Here is a 14,659-nt window from a genome sequence, read left to right on the forward strand (position 1 = left end):
TATAGCTTAGGACTGGGAACCTGTATTATTTATTCTAAAGATAGTTCAGTTGGAAAATAGTTCACATTATATCCCCGATTTCAAAAAAAGCGATACGAAAAAAGAGAAATGGAGATTTTAAAAGCTAATCTAAAATTTTGAATTTACGTAGCACTACTTTATAAATACACTTAAAAGTAATTCCCAAAGTTTTTTATATTAGATTTATATTCTTTGAATTGCACAATTCAAAAAACAATGCTTGCAAAATTTATGTTGCGGTTCAATTTATATATATTTTTTATAAAGTATATATTTTTATTTCACTTCTGTAAGATCATAAATGTCAATCGTCAATTGTCATATCGAAAATTGACGTTTGTTAAACGTCCTGTGTTCCGTGGGGTGTAGCATTTGATTATTTTATTGAAAATACAATTTTAATTAAAATTATAATAATAATTAAATAACTTAATCATATACTTTAAAATGGATGACCAAGGAAGGAAAGTTATCGTTTGTGATAACGGCACAGGCGTAAGTTTCACTAGAACAGAAAAATAGATTTCATTTATTTGAAGATAAGGTACTGATTCATCACGGTAAAATGTTGATATTTCAGTTTGTGAAGTGTGGATATGCCGGTAGTAACTTCCCAGCCTTTATTTTCCCTTCGATGGTCGGAAGACCGATTATAAGAGCTGAAAATAAGATCGGCGATATTGATGTCAAGGTATGTACGAATTTCCTTTTGCCTTATGAGTAATATTGTTCTTTCAGCTGTAGCAGATTAAAAAGACTTAGTTGTTACGGTATATTAAACATCAATTTAAAATATATTTTGGTTCTAATATAAATAACTCAATAGAAAAAACTGCAATTTTATTATAAAATGAGAATGACTGAGATTGTTTTTCATTAAATGTTTTTTTCACTTACTATGTATTACCACCAGACTGGCTCTCTAGTCTCGTTTTTTAATCATCAAATATACTGCTACAAAACAGGTTTAAGGGTGAGTCATTACCAGCTTGCTGTTATCACATATTGAGTTCTCACTGAGTGCAATCAATCAATGTTGTAAGGAAATCTGGTAATTCTTAGTGTTCAAGTCTCAATGGTTACTGGCCCCTTACTAAGAAGGTCGCTAATATAGGCAATTGCATTTGCCTTAACTTAACGCACTTTAATTCTAAAGATAATAAACTTTTATTTAAGTTGGCTATTGTCAGTAACAAAAAAAAACTACTTTTGTATTATGAGTCCAAATATTTAAATATTTTCAATATTTTCCAGGGTATTTGTGTAAAAGTAAGTCTATTCAGGTCCTTGCATGAGAATTATTGCATTGAAAAAAAAAAAAAAAACTAATACACTGTGTTTTGATAAGAGTTATAATAATAATAATCAATGTTGTTTTTATGTTAATGTTTTATGCAGTGAAAATAGTGAATTACTATAACATTTGTAGTAAATTTAACAAAAATATTTCAACATTAAATAAGTCATTTAGCATGAAAGTTGTAGGTTTAATTGTTACTTAAAACCCCTCCATTTACTCATATTTCAATTTATTATAAAGTTGGTCTAATAAATATATATATAATGTTTTATAAATAGGAATATTTAAAAAAAAAAAAAACTCATTTTTTCATTTAAATAAATAATCTTTGTTATATATTATCTGTTTCAATCATTTTATTAAGTTTTTAAAGTTTGATAAAGATCTCTAGAATTCTGCATAACATACAACAACAACAGGCAATATAATAAAAAAACTGTCTAGTAATAATCTGGTCAGAGGTCTGTTTGTATAAAAAATGTATAATATACACAGAGAAAGTATATGTATACAATTTGTCTTAATACACATTTACAAACAGGTATTTTTTTCTATTATTTTTTTTATTTATTTATCACTTACAACTGAAGTAACAATTGTTATAATACATAAAATAAACAGTTAAAAAAAATATTGCACCATATAGCATAGTAGTGTGGCTGTATGAACATGTGGCTTTACCACCTAAGGGTGAGTTAAAAAAAGTAGCCTATATCCTTCACCGAGACTCAAACTGTATCTATACCAAATTTCATCTACATTGGTTCAATTTTTTAAGTGTGAAGAAATAGAGTTGCTTTCACATTTATAATATTTGTATAGATTGTAACATGCAAGAAGAAAGATTAGTTAGAAATCAAATCAAATTTGCTACTAATCAAAGTACTAGTTACAATTAAAACATTGTACGAAGTTAATACAATATATTTCTTTAAATTAATAGTCTTGCATATAGTAATTTTTTTTAATTATATTTGTAAGTTTCATATTAAACTTTCATGCTAACCAGACGTTTGATAACGAGATTATTCAGGTAAAACCATAGATAAACAGATTTAGCTTCAAATTTTTTATTTATGTTGCATAGAAGCTAATATAATATTTTTTTTTTGGATATAGCAATACATATTATGTTTTTAAATAGATTTAAAACAAGCTACATGTATTGAATTATATTTTTATAACATATTTTATTTCAATGGAAATGTTGTTACAGTACAAGAAACACTCAGTAGGTGGACGATTTATTTTAGCTTATTCCTAAACATTGACGGTTTATTTGTATCAGTATGAGCAGGTACCAACAACTGGATTTATATATAAGGATAATTTATTATTTAAACGAAACTTCATTATAATAAATAAATGACCTACATCAATAAAGTCTGGTAACACTATTATATATTGAGTTTAATACTTGAGTCATAAATTATGTTTTAAAGTCAAATTGAATATTGCTGTCTTTAAATTGAATAAACGCCATTCACGTGCGCCGCAAGTAATTTACGGCAAAATCTATTGGCGCGAAAATTTGCGAGCTTTAAAATACTTTTCAAATTAAATTAGATATTTTTTTTATAATGAATTGATTTGAAGATAAAAAACAAAATAATATCACGATTTACTTAATTGTAAATTTTTTTCTTTGTTATTTTCATTTTTAAATTAACGATATATTGTTATGTTAGAGTTGTCAGTTGTAATTTATCGATTATTTTTGAACTAATTAACAGAATAGGTTCTTTTTTTGAAATCGTAATAACCGGTTATTAATTATTTGTTCGAGAACGTTAGGTTAGTCATAATCCGTCATGCATTTATGAAATATGTGTTTAATGAAATAAATATTGCAATTGAAATGTACATTGCTTTTTATGGCATTAGTAAATTTAGTTTCTGCATTTGATTGTTTTTGTTGCATTTAACTGCAGTTTTTAATTTAATCACTAATAATACAAGATTTTTTTACGCTCTGTGTTCAAGGATGAGATCATTTTCAGGATTTAATGGTTGGCGATGAAGCGTCACAGTTACGATCGATGCTTGAGGTCAGCTATCCTATGGAGAATGGCGTTAGTAAAAATAGTTTTTTTTTTCTTAATTATGTTGTTTGAATTTTCAATAAGTGACATTTAAATTATGATTAATATAAGTAATACATGTGCATATACATTATTAGTATTTTGTAGTGTTAGACATTAATTCATTTTAATCAATTACATCGCAGGTGGTACGGAACTGGGAGGATATGTGTCACGTTTGGGACTACACGTTCGGGCCGAGCAAGATGAACATCGACCCAAAGGAAACTAAGATATTATTGACGGAACCGCCCATGAATCCCACGAAGAATAGAGAAAAAATGATTGAGGTCAGTGACCCCTTGCAACGAACTGCTATCGCCATCTATCATCAATCTGTCGAACTATTTATAACTTTTCGAATGTTAGTTATATTAATGTAATGTTTTTATTTATTTATATATTTTTAGGTTATGTTCGAAAAATACGGATTCGACAGCGCCTATATCGCTATACAAGCTGTTCTAACGCTCTACGCTCAGGGTCTTATATCAGGAGTTGTAGTCGATTCGGGTAAGTTTACATAGTAGATATCCCACTGCTGGCCTAAGCCCTTTTACTTTTGACAAATTTTACAAACTGTTACTATAATGAGGAATGTGTTCTATATGTGTTTAATTTAAGTATCACAAACTTTTTATATTTATCAAAATAAATAAAATTTTGAACATTTTAATGTAATATGTATTACCAGTAAAATTAATATTTTGGCGTGTTGTACGATGAATTAACAGTACGGCAGAATAGATAGGTTGGTGAATGTATAGATATCATTGGTTAAAATATATCACGAGATGAAATTCTCATTTAAGTCCTCCGAACCCCCGACCGGTACCCACCAGACAGTGCTCTCACAGAGCCATGTCGGTAGTTAAAAGTCTTTAAATATCTCCTCAGGTGATGGTGTAACTCATATCTGCCCGGTATACGAGGAATTTGCGCTCCCTCATCTCACGAGGAGGCTGGACATCGCGGGTAGAGATATAACGAGATACCTCATTAAGGTCAGTATTATTAGGGCTAAGTTGTAACCATCCCAAAGGAAGGGGCTTTATTAAAAAAAAAAAACATATGGCTGAACGGTGTCAACCTTTGAGACATCAAATACTAAATCATAGACAATGAGATCGAAATATTATTTTATATAATCTTAATCTACTTTATTCAGTGGGCTGACACAAGCACCGTCATTTCAATCAATCTAAAGTTACTATCGGTGCTGAGTGTACTCTACACTGAAATTGATTTTTGGCTAAAAATTTAACAAAAATTTAACTACCGATAACGAGACGGACAGCCGTTTCCTGTGTTTTCGTAAAACGATATTAAATGGTGGTAGGGCTCTTTTTATGCCCTTTCGGATAGGTTCTACCGCCAAGTAATGTCGTGTCCCAGTTTTAAGGGTGAGTCCGTGTTGCTTCAGGCACAAAGGACATTACGTCTTTGTTCCCAAGGTTAGTAGTGCATTGACGTTGTAAGTATTGTCAATATTCCTTACAATGCCCATGTTTAGGGGCGGTGGTGACCACTTAACAGTAGGTAGTCAACTTGTATTTTTTTTTAATTTGTTAACGTAACGTTTTTAATGTAATGTTCGTATCCACAGCTGCTCCTCCTGCGTGGCTACGCGTTCAACCACTCGGCTGACTTCGAGACGGTTCGCATGATGAAGGAGAAGCTCTGCTACATCGGATACAATGTGGAACAGGAGCAAAGGCTGGCCTGGGAGACGACGGTGCTCGTTGAACCTTACGTGGTCAGTATTAAGGGTTACTTTTGCTAGAATTCATTACATATGAGTCGTGGACGAATATGAGGGCAGAACAATAAATATTATTTTAAAGTAAATAAAAATTAATTTGTGTTTATAATTCATCTCGTGCTCGGCGGTGAAGGAAAACATCGTGAGGAAACCTGCATGTGTCTAATTTCAACGAAATTCAGCCACATGTGTATTCCGCCAACCCGCATTGGAGCAGCGTGGTGGAATATGCTCCAAACCTTCTCCTCAAAGGGAGAGGAGGCCTTTATCCCAGCAGTGGGACATTTACGGGCTGCTTATGTTATGTTTAAAATATATGTTTATACAGCTACCGGACGGCCGAGTGATCAAAGTGGGAGGTGAGCGGTTCGAGGCCCCCGAGGCGTTGTTCCAGCCCCATCTCATCAACGTGGAGGGTCAGGGTATCGCGGAGCTCGTCTTTAACACTATACAGGTGGACTTGCCAAAATATTTCTTATGTATAATAATTTACTGTCAGAAATACTCAATTAAAAGTAAACCGTCATCCTCGCCCCGCAGGCGGCCGATATCGACATGCGCAACGAGCTGTACAAGCACATCGTGCTGTCGGGGGGCTCCACCATGTACCCCGGCCTGCCGTCGCGGCTGGAGCGGGAAATCAAGCAGCTCTACCTCGAGCGAGTGCTCAGGAACGACTCCGACAAGCTCGCCGTGAGTGCCGACACTTGTGCTACACGCGAGTCACTGTCTGCCACTCTGAGACACGATATGTCAGCCAAAGATTTATTTCATGCTACACGGGCTCATGGGGCCACTTAATGGAGCGGTCACAACCGCTCATAGAGATTGATGCTGTAAAAAATATTTCTTACGTCGCCGTTGCATTGCTCTACCAACCTGGGGAACTAAGATATCTGTACCTTGTACCTGCGGTAACACTGGCTCATTCTCACCCTTTCAACTGGAAGACAAAAACCCTGTTATATACTATTTGGCCATCTGATGAGTGGGTGGTGGTACCTACCCAGATGCGCTTACACAAAGACCTACCACCAAATATGAAAAATACGTGACATACGACTTATGCACGTCTCATTCATGAAGCAAAGGCCAAAGTCGATCTATGTTAGACACGGGAACCACTTGTTTACAATACATGATTTAATTCGGCTTTCAGAAATTCAAGATCCGCATAGAGGACCCCCCGCGACGCAAGGACATGGTGTTCATCGGAGGCGCTGTCCTGGCCGAAGTCTGCAAGAACCGGGACAACTTCTGGCTCACGAGGCAGGAGTACCAGGAACAGGTGAGTTTCTCTCCTATTTAACTAACCTTTGACAAGGACTCCTGCATTAAATATATTATTATTTAAAAATGACTATTTCTCTTTTCAGGGAATATCCTGTCTCCGAAAGCTCGGCCCACGAGCGAGTTAATATAAACAGTATTAAATATATTGTAATCTACTTAAGGTCATTTCCAATACTTATCATAGTTTGTTTTTATACTTAATGAGATTTAATTAATTAGAAAATATAACATGAATTTATTCTTTTTGGTTTAAAGTGTTTAATATGAATTTAAAAGAACAAGCTCTCAAACATAAAAATAGTTTTGTCAATTCAGTACCGTCTTTAATATAAGGGCATACGAGGTCCGAGGCCATGGTTCTCTTTGTCAGGAAGCCCAGAAAACCGGATATAATCTTTTTATTTTTTAATTTCACTTGGCGGTTCGGTGCATCCTTGAGTTGAGGGGGCCGAGAGAAAACGAAAAGTATTTTAACATTTATTTATTAAACAAATTTCGATATGTTTTTACAATAAGATTTGCAAAAAGTGGAAAAATATTGTCGTCCACGGTTTCCACACTGTACTTGTCCAACAGGGTCTCATATTGTCGTGTGTGGGGCCCCGGAATGGTTTAAGACGGCCCTGTATCAACATCAATATACAAAGACAATGTAAATAATGTCAAGACGAAAATGTGTACAGTCTGCTTATTATCTAGTGCACGAAAATATGTACGTTTGTGAAAATACAGCTAATTCTAATGTCAGGAGTGAAGACATAAACTTTGACCTTGAATTGCCATGACGTCACGATAAAAAAATGACGTATTATTTATGGATGCGTTAAGAATGTAATAAACAGGTGTTTGTAATGCTCAATATATTTGAGCTAATACCAAATGACATGCAATATGTAAATCTAAGGTTTGTGTATTTTAACTCCTCCTGCCATTGGAATGGATTATATGCTTGTACGACTGAGAGCTGTAAAGTTCGTGGACTTTGTAAATACGTAAAACCCATCGGTATTTAAAGTTTTCTGCTCCCTATGTGTATTTATAAAAGGCTGAATATGCACAATGTTGTCGTCAATGTACGGTAGACATGTCTGTGTTATAGTCAGAACTCTTTTTAGTCAAAATGACTTGATTAACTATAAGTCAATTGTACATCCGTAATCGTTTTTAAGGTACGAATATCAAGTCTATATATATGAGACATTTTGAAGTGTAACATCTTTCACTTCCCTTTCCTGCGATCTGTGGAAGAAATTTGGTAAAAAGGGACGGAAGTATGTAACGGGAAGGTGGGGAAGCGCGCTATTTGATTGGACCAATGAGCGCGCGGTGCTAGAGTCGACGTCAGATGGTACGAACATATTTACTGAGAGGATATAATGTTAACATTGCTTATTACCTACGGGAGCTAACAGACAAGCAAAAGGGATAGTTACTGAGAAAAATAAAGGTTTTTTAAAATTAGTACTATTAATTTTTATTTCCGGTCAAAATAAGTTTTGTCTAAAATTGAGTTCTTACTGTAACATACATGCAGTCAGTAATATTATAAGCCAATAAAATACATTAGAATTTGACCGTAAGTTGAAATAATTTGATAATAATTATTAAAATGTAAAAATGTCTTGCGTTATAAAATTAATATTAAACATAAAACTTATCGAAATTGAAGTTCTAAGACTGTTTTAATTTGCATTTAAAGTATTCTTTTATCATTAATAAATTTTATACAATCATATATAGAAGAAAATGCATTCTAATAAAGGCGATATATTAATTTTGTGTTTTATTTATTAAAACTTTTTTATATATGTAGCTCATACTATATCATACATAAGTTACATTAGTATGTACATATATGTTTATACTAGCTGAACCTGCGTGTTTTTCAGCACGTAATTTTTACAATATAAAAAATTTTAAACCCCCTTAGGGGTGGAGTTTCGTGAAATCCGTTCTTAGCGGATGTCTACAATTAACCTACTTGCCAAATTTCAAGTTTGTAGATGTTAGATTTTCTGAGATTTCGTGAGTAATCAGTCAAAGTCAAAAAAATCTTTATTCAATATAGAAGTGTTTACACTTGCTTATTGATTGTCAAAAATCTACCACCGGTTCGGAATTTAACACCTCGGACCTGAGAAGAACCGGCGAAAGAAACTCAGCGGGATATATATTTTTTTTTTTACCATTTTGCATGTACAATGATAATTATATTTTAGTTATTTGAAACAGCCTGGAGGCGATCATTATATTCCCAAGGTGTGCAGTCAACTAAAAAGTCATTAGTGTTGTAATATCCTTTAGCACACAAACGCTCTTTAACGATTCTTTTGAATTTTATAATTGAATAATTTTGAACGTTTTCTGGGATCCTGTTGTAAAAACGTATACATTGCCCCAAAAAAGAGTTACTAGTCCTATGTAATCGGCTACTTGGAGTAACAAGTTTATTCTGGTTCCTAGTGTTAATAGAATGAAAGGTGAGTATTTCCCTTTTATATGTATAGATTATGGAATATATTTTTTTTAATTTATAGTACAGTAACAGACTGTCAATGTTCTACTACTGGATTAAGGCCTACCCTTTTTTTTTCGGAGCAGGTTACTCCAGCACGCTGCTCTAATGCGAGTGCTGGAGCACGTGTCTGATTCTCATCCGTCTCATGCAGATTTCCATACGATATTCCTTAGCACGAAATGAATTACAAATACAATTTAAGCACGTGAAAATTCAGTGGTGCTTGCTTGGGTTTGAACTTACAATCAACGGTTAAGATTTACGTCATCTACTAGGCTCATTACGGTTCCAATTACGTTTAAGGATATTTAAATTGAAAAGGATTAATTCTCTCTATATATATATATATATATAATTCTCTTAAGTTAACACGAATTTATAGAGACGTGGGTAGAAAGACCAATCTAACTTGAGGCTACGAGCCTCGCTACTATTCAAGTATTTGCGCTAAACTTAAAGGGAAAACGCGGTGATTAATTTACCGCGAGAAATATTAAATGAACATTCTTGCATTTATTTCGATATCCAGCTGATATTTTCCCAACACTGAGCGACTTAATTTCGTGTTCTAAACGACTCAATTAAATAGCTGATTTTCAAAATCTCTAAAATCTGGTAAAATTTAAATGAATAAGAGCAATATAACAACTATTGATTCATTTCAATATTAAATAGTTATGATAACTTTTTGAAGTGATCTCTTCATATGGGAGGGTAAACCGCTTCGTTACGTAACGCGTTACGGCGTCAGTCGCATCACTTCTGTCGGGCGTATCGGGACGCACACGTATTTTATTTATTTGTTTAGGTTTAAATACTTATTTTACAAATTAAGTAGTTCGTGATAATTCCGATAAATCCGTATCTAAGGAGATATATACATTGTCTATTCCAACCACAAGAGGAAAAAAGCCGAATAAACGACATTTATTACACGCGATATAATTGGTTGAAAGCTCGAATAATCTATGATATTTATTATGGATTTGCACGAAATTGCGTTTTAAACGTCGACAAAACTGTTATTGGAACTTATGACGTAAAATTAAAGTTGAATTAAGTAGTTAAGTGGGATAATGTTGTATTATAAATACAGACATATTAATCAAGAACTTTTAGTAGAGAACAATATAGCTGTACTATTAGCATATCGCGTGGAATACTTCTTAGATTGGAATAGGCAGGTTGTAGGTTGTAGGTTATATTACTGGTACCTAGATTATGCTTAACATCGGCATCACAAGACTAATGAGACATGAGACAAACGTAGTACACAATATGCTATTAATTGAAATTAACGAAAGGAACTTAGTTCATACTTTGGTTTTTCGTACACCGGAATACCCACTAAAAACCCAGCGGTACTCTCTCCGTCTCTTCGGCGGGCGCCACGTGATCGCTTTCGCATGCTACCGTGTCGAACTTAGTTCATACCTAGTGTAGTGTACGCAGATGTATAATGACATATTCATTAGTATTAGATTTATATTTTATATAAATATATATTATCTGTGTATTTATGCATCTGTCATCTCGAGTGACACACATCGCAAAAAGCGCGGGAAAAGACGATATATAAAAATAACGGACGAAGACGGTATGTGTGCACAGCGAGTTGATATTTAAATATAATATTTATTTTATCTAATTGGTAAATCGATCTTACATGTGAACATTACACCTAGAAAATCAAATCGAAAACTACAACGTGTAATTACTATATGAGGTGGCAATATGTCCACCTTATTATCTTCGTCTCCTCGTCTTGTATATCTTGATCTCAGTTGGGATCGATACTTTTTTTTTATCTTTATCAAATTTAATGGAATGCAATTTCAAATAGTTATCACTGTAGAAACATTAATATGACATATTATTCAACACAAGATTATAAAGATTATAAAAAAGCGTGGAGCTAATACTTGTTGATTTTCAGGCAGGATATATTTTCTAGATAATTGTATTTCTTCAAATGTTGAAAAAGAACTATCGAGTTTCTTGCCGGTTCCTCTCATTAGAATCTAAATTTCGAACCGCTTTACTTAATATAGTTATGTAAAATGACAATTCAAAAGTGCTTCTAAAAGTCTACTTGAATAAAGTATACTTTGATTTTGACACAATCAGACATGTAATTCCTTCAACCATAAATTGACATTCTTCTGACTCTTGTCACCGGTGAAGGGAATAAGGATAAGTGTGGAGGAGGCGGTAAATATTTTAGTTTTTTTTTTTTACAATACACAAAGGTTCAAATGGTTCTGAAAGCCAATTGCAAATAACAATATTTGAGATATAAATAATAAAGCGAGACTTGTTAAAGTTGATAAGTAAATAAAACACATGTTCGATTAATTATTTATTAAAAATCGTAAATGCAAAAATTCCTTCCATTAATAAAGTACGCCTTAACACATTGCTAGGTAAAAAAGTAGAAAATAATAGTTATATGACACGATAAGTCAGTCTATCACATAAACATACGAAACTATGAAAAACTATATGATTATTTAAAGCTAATTTAAAAAAGAAAGATTTGCATCAGTATTACATATAAATTGAATGCACTGTAACTACACGCCTGTGCTACATTAGAATGTAGAATTAAAAAAAAATAAACACAAAAATCAAGCACCAGTATTTTGAAGTATTACAAAAAAGTACACGTAACAGAAGTGAAACTTTTTGCGCCAGGAACGTTACATATAAAACATCCCACTCGAATTGAAACATCACTCCCTTAGCACGCAAAGAAGTTTCACTTCTGATATATTTAGAGTAAGAATTCAGAAGGACAAAGTAAAGCTTTCAAACGCGTTCACATTCGACTGAAGCGAAAAACTAAATTAAAAAAAAAAATAAGGAACTCAGTTTTATACAAAATTATTTTAAATATATTACATTAATATTAAAATACAAAATTGACACGACGATAAAGCTAGCCCCGTTAGAGGTAAACGCCACAACTTTCGTATTTAAAAACGTATGTAACTTCGAGACCAAATGTTTTGAAGTATAACTATATAGTATTTTTTTTTATAAGTATGCGAAATTTTAATTTAACGGCGTCTCAAATAGTTGAGTTGGACTTGAATATTTAAGTGACGTTTCAGTATTCGGCCGTTAATTACTTTAAAAAAATGTATGAGACGTTTGTCAGCAGAAAATATACTAGCTGAAGGTAAAACATATCTTATAAAACATATATAAAGATATTATTATCATAAGATTGTAAGCTAATATGAAGTCCAAAAAAAACATCTTCCTTCTCAGAATTGGAGGTATTTTTCTGAATTGGTGTTAAGTCTTCCATCCTATCCTATCCTATCAGTACTGCATCGCACATTTTTGATGATATTTATTGTAGAAATTCCAACTTATAAATATTCTGTGTTGCTATTATTCAAAAGAATAGTATGGGATACAAAAAGTCAGTTTTCGTCTCAATTAAAAAAAAAAGAATTACATAATTACTGTTTTGAATTAAAATAAAAAAAAAATTGCAACAATTTTATTGCAAATACTTTCCTATAACTACAAGACTAGCGAACTTAAACATCCCACACCATTACTGTGTCAAGTCTTTTCTGATAAGAAAAAAAAAATGAACTAATTCAACCATGGGTTGGTTAAATTAGTTCATTTTTTTTTCATTCATTCATTAGAATAGTATGGTGGAACTTCAAACCTTCTCAAAAAGAGAGAAGTCAGAAGTTTGATATTTAGTTATTTTAAGATCTTAAAAGTATAATTTTTTTTTAAATTAATTATACAAAAGTTTTTAAGTAAGTCAGTGTGGCTCTATCTTAAATATATACCTAAACTATCTGGCACTACGCATATAAAACTAACCTATGTATGTATGTCAGTTTAAAACCGACAATTAACTACACGAGTACACATGAAATATAACACTAATATTAAGTCTTACAATAACTTGAAATATAATTACGAAAAAACAATAGAACCGACCAAATATTACGTTTTTTTAAACTTGGACTTGTTTTCTCTAGCCTTATTTTAAAATAGATTTTTTTATACAATTTAGAAGGTTTTACAAAACAGGTCACATACCTTTTACTTAAAAAAAAAATATTAATTTGTGTTTCTGAAAATTACTATGTTTACGTTTTAAATATATAATTGGCAAAGACTGAAGTGTACTAACTGAGTGTTGTTTTATAAAGACCGACTATAATATATTAAATAAATATTTAAACCTAACTAACTTCTAGTGATTCCTTAAACTATAAATGCATCACCTGGTATCAATTAAAATGTACAATTTCAAAATAGAAATGTTCGCATTTTATAATACTTAAAACGGAACAATTCTTATCTCATAATCCTTAATCACGAATTATATTAATTAATAATTAAATTTGCTTTGTTAATAATAATTTATTTAATGTTTATTTGTTTATCTTGATGCATTTTTGTTTCAAATCATAACTATTCCATAGAAGTGTCAGTTCAATTTTTATTGTTTTTTTTTTCATATGTAGTACAGTAGACTCTCGCTAATCAATAATCCATTTAACTGAGATAGATTTAAAAAATCTTTAATAACCCCTTTAAACATATCTCAGTTAGCAGGTGAAAACTCAGCTTTAAGAAGTTGACATAAAAAAAAACATAAATTTTAAATTAAAAGTTACTTCATTTATTCTTGCTTTCAGTTATCTGAACCGTTCCAACAAGTTCCATATAGTCTGAATTAGTAAGATTTTACTGTATACATCTGGGCCTTTATTTAATAATCATATAGTATATAAACAAACTAACAGATTGCTTTTTTAAAAAATATAGATAATAAAAACTTTTTTTTCTGACCATACCATTTTTTGCCGCTTACAATTATTAAACATTAACAAAGCAAATTATTAATTACTATAAATAAATATTAAAAAAAAGAACATCTACAATAACGCTCATACACACTTAAAACTAAATTTCGATTCAATCAGGACGAGCGTTCACGAATTTCGGACGAAAAAATTTAACTAAGTTACATCAAAATGGCTACATCAGTCTTAAACTAATCTCATTATTTACACCAATGGCAGTATCGCGTAGCTTTTGTTTTTCACTTATTTCTACCATCTATTCTAATTACTCATCTATTTAAAAATATTTCTCATTACGTCACGTTAATAAACGTAAAAGCTGATGTCACTGTTAATCGGGTGTACTTTAATTGCACCTTTAAGTAAATAACTATAAAATAATATTTGACACTAACGCCATCTATGTGTTCACAGATTAAATTAAGGGCTACTACACATGGGCGATTTGTGACATCGGTTGTGTAACGGATATTTCGATTAAACATGCGATGTCAGCTGTCGCCCCGTCTTTGTTTAACTTTACATTGTGATATCGAAATCGGCTTAACATTCGCTTCATCTCTTTCTCACAGATGGGTTACTGTAAAGTTCGAGAGGGAGGGCGAATATTTCATGAGTTAATTGTTATCGTACTTTGAATTCTTTGACGTTCCAGAATTAGTAGTATTAGTTTCGATATATCTGGCACATGCCTAACATCAACACATTACGACGTCGTGTCGTCGTGATTCAATGTTGCTCATTATAAAAATACAACGTTACAAGATCATAGAGTGCACCGTTGCACGGTACGACGATGTAAAGCTGACGTCGAAACTGACGATGCGGTCGGTGTCG

At 32.2% G+C, this 14,659-nt stretch overlaps 1 protein-coding gene across 2 annotated transcripts; it reads left to right on the forward strand.

Moving 5' to 3' along the window:
- Positions 1-362: 362 nt before the first annotated feature.
- On the forward strand, positions 363-8,209 carry LOC125074010 (actin-related protein 2). 2 transcript variants are annotated; one of them, XM_047685175.1, is made up of 12 exons: positions 363-516; positions 602-712; positions 1,276-1,290; positions 3,322-3,393; positions 3,549-3,692; positions 3,813-3,915; positions 4,300-4,406; positions 5,009-5,158; positions 5,493-5,618; positions 5,705-5,857; positions 6,324-6,452; positions 6,541-8,209. In XM_047685175.1, the coding sequence occupies exons 1-12, from the start codon at positions 469-471 to the stop codon at positions 6,580-6,582; spliced, it is 1,200 nt and encodes a 399-aa protein (XP_047541131.1). In that variant the 5' UTR covers positions 363-468; the 3' UTR covers positions 6,583-8,209. The 2 variants fall into 2 exon arrangements, with proteins under 2 accessions (XP_047541131.1, XP_047541132.1); XM_047685176.1 differs by lacking the exon at positions 1,276-1,290.
- The last annotated feature ends 6,450 nt before the right edge of the window (positions 8,210-14,659 follow it).

This window comes from Vanessa atalanta, chromosome 26 (assembly GCF_905147765.1).
Source record: "Vanessa atalanta chromosome 26, ilVanAtal1.2, whole genome shotgun sequence".
NCBI classification, from domain to species: domain Eukaryota; kingdom Metazoa; phylum Arthropoda; class Insecta; order Lepidoptera; family Nymphalidae; genus Vanessa; species Vanessa atalanta.

Bases quoted from the DNA above. Each gene is read 5' to 3' on its own strand.
- LOC125074010 (XM_047685175.1), top strand. From the start codon at position 469: ATGGATGACCAAGGAAGGAAAGTTATCGTTTGTGATAACGGCACAGGC. The intron at 3,394-3,548 runs GTTAGTAAAAAT...ATTACATCGCAG, and splicing joins GCTATCCTATGGAGAATGGC to GTGGTACGGAACTGGGAGGA. The intron at 4,407-5,008 runs GTCAGTATTATT...TCGTATCCACAG, and splicing joins TAACGAGATACCTCATTAAG to CTGCTCCTCCTGCGTGGCTA.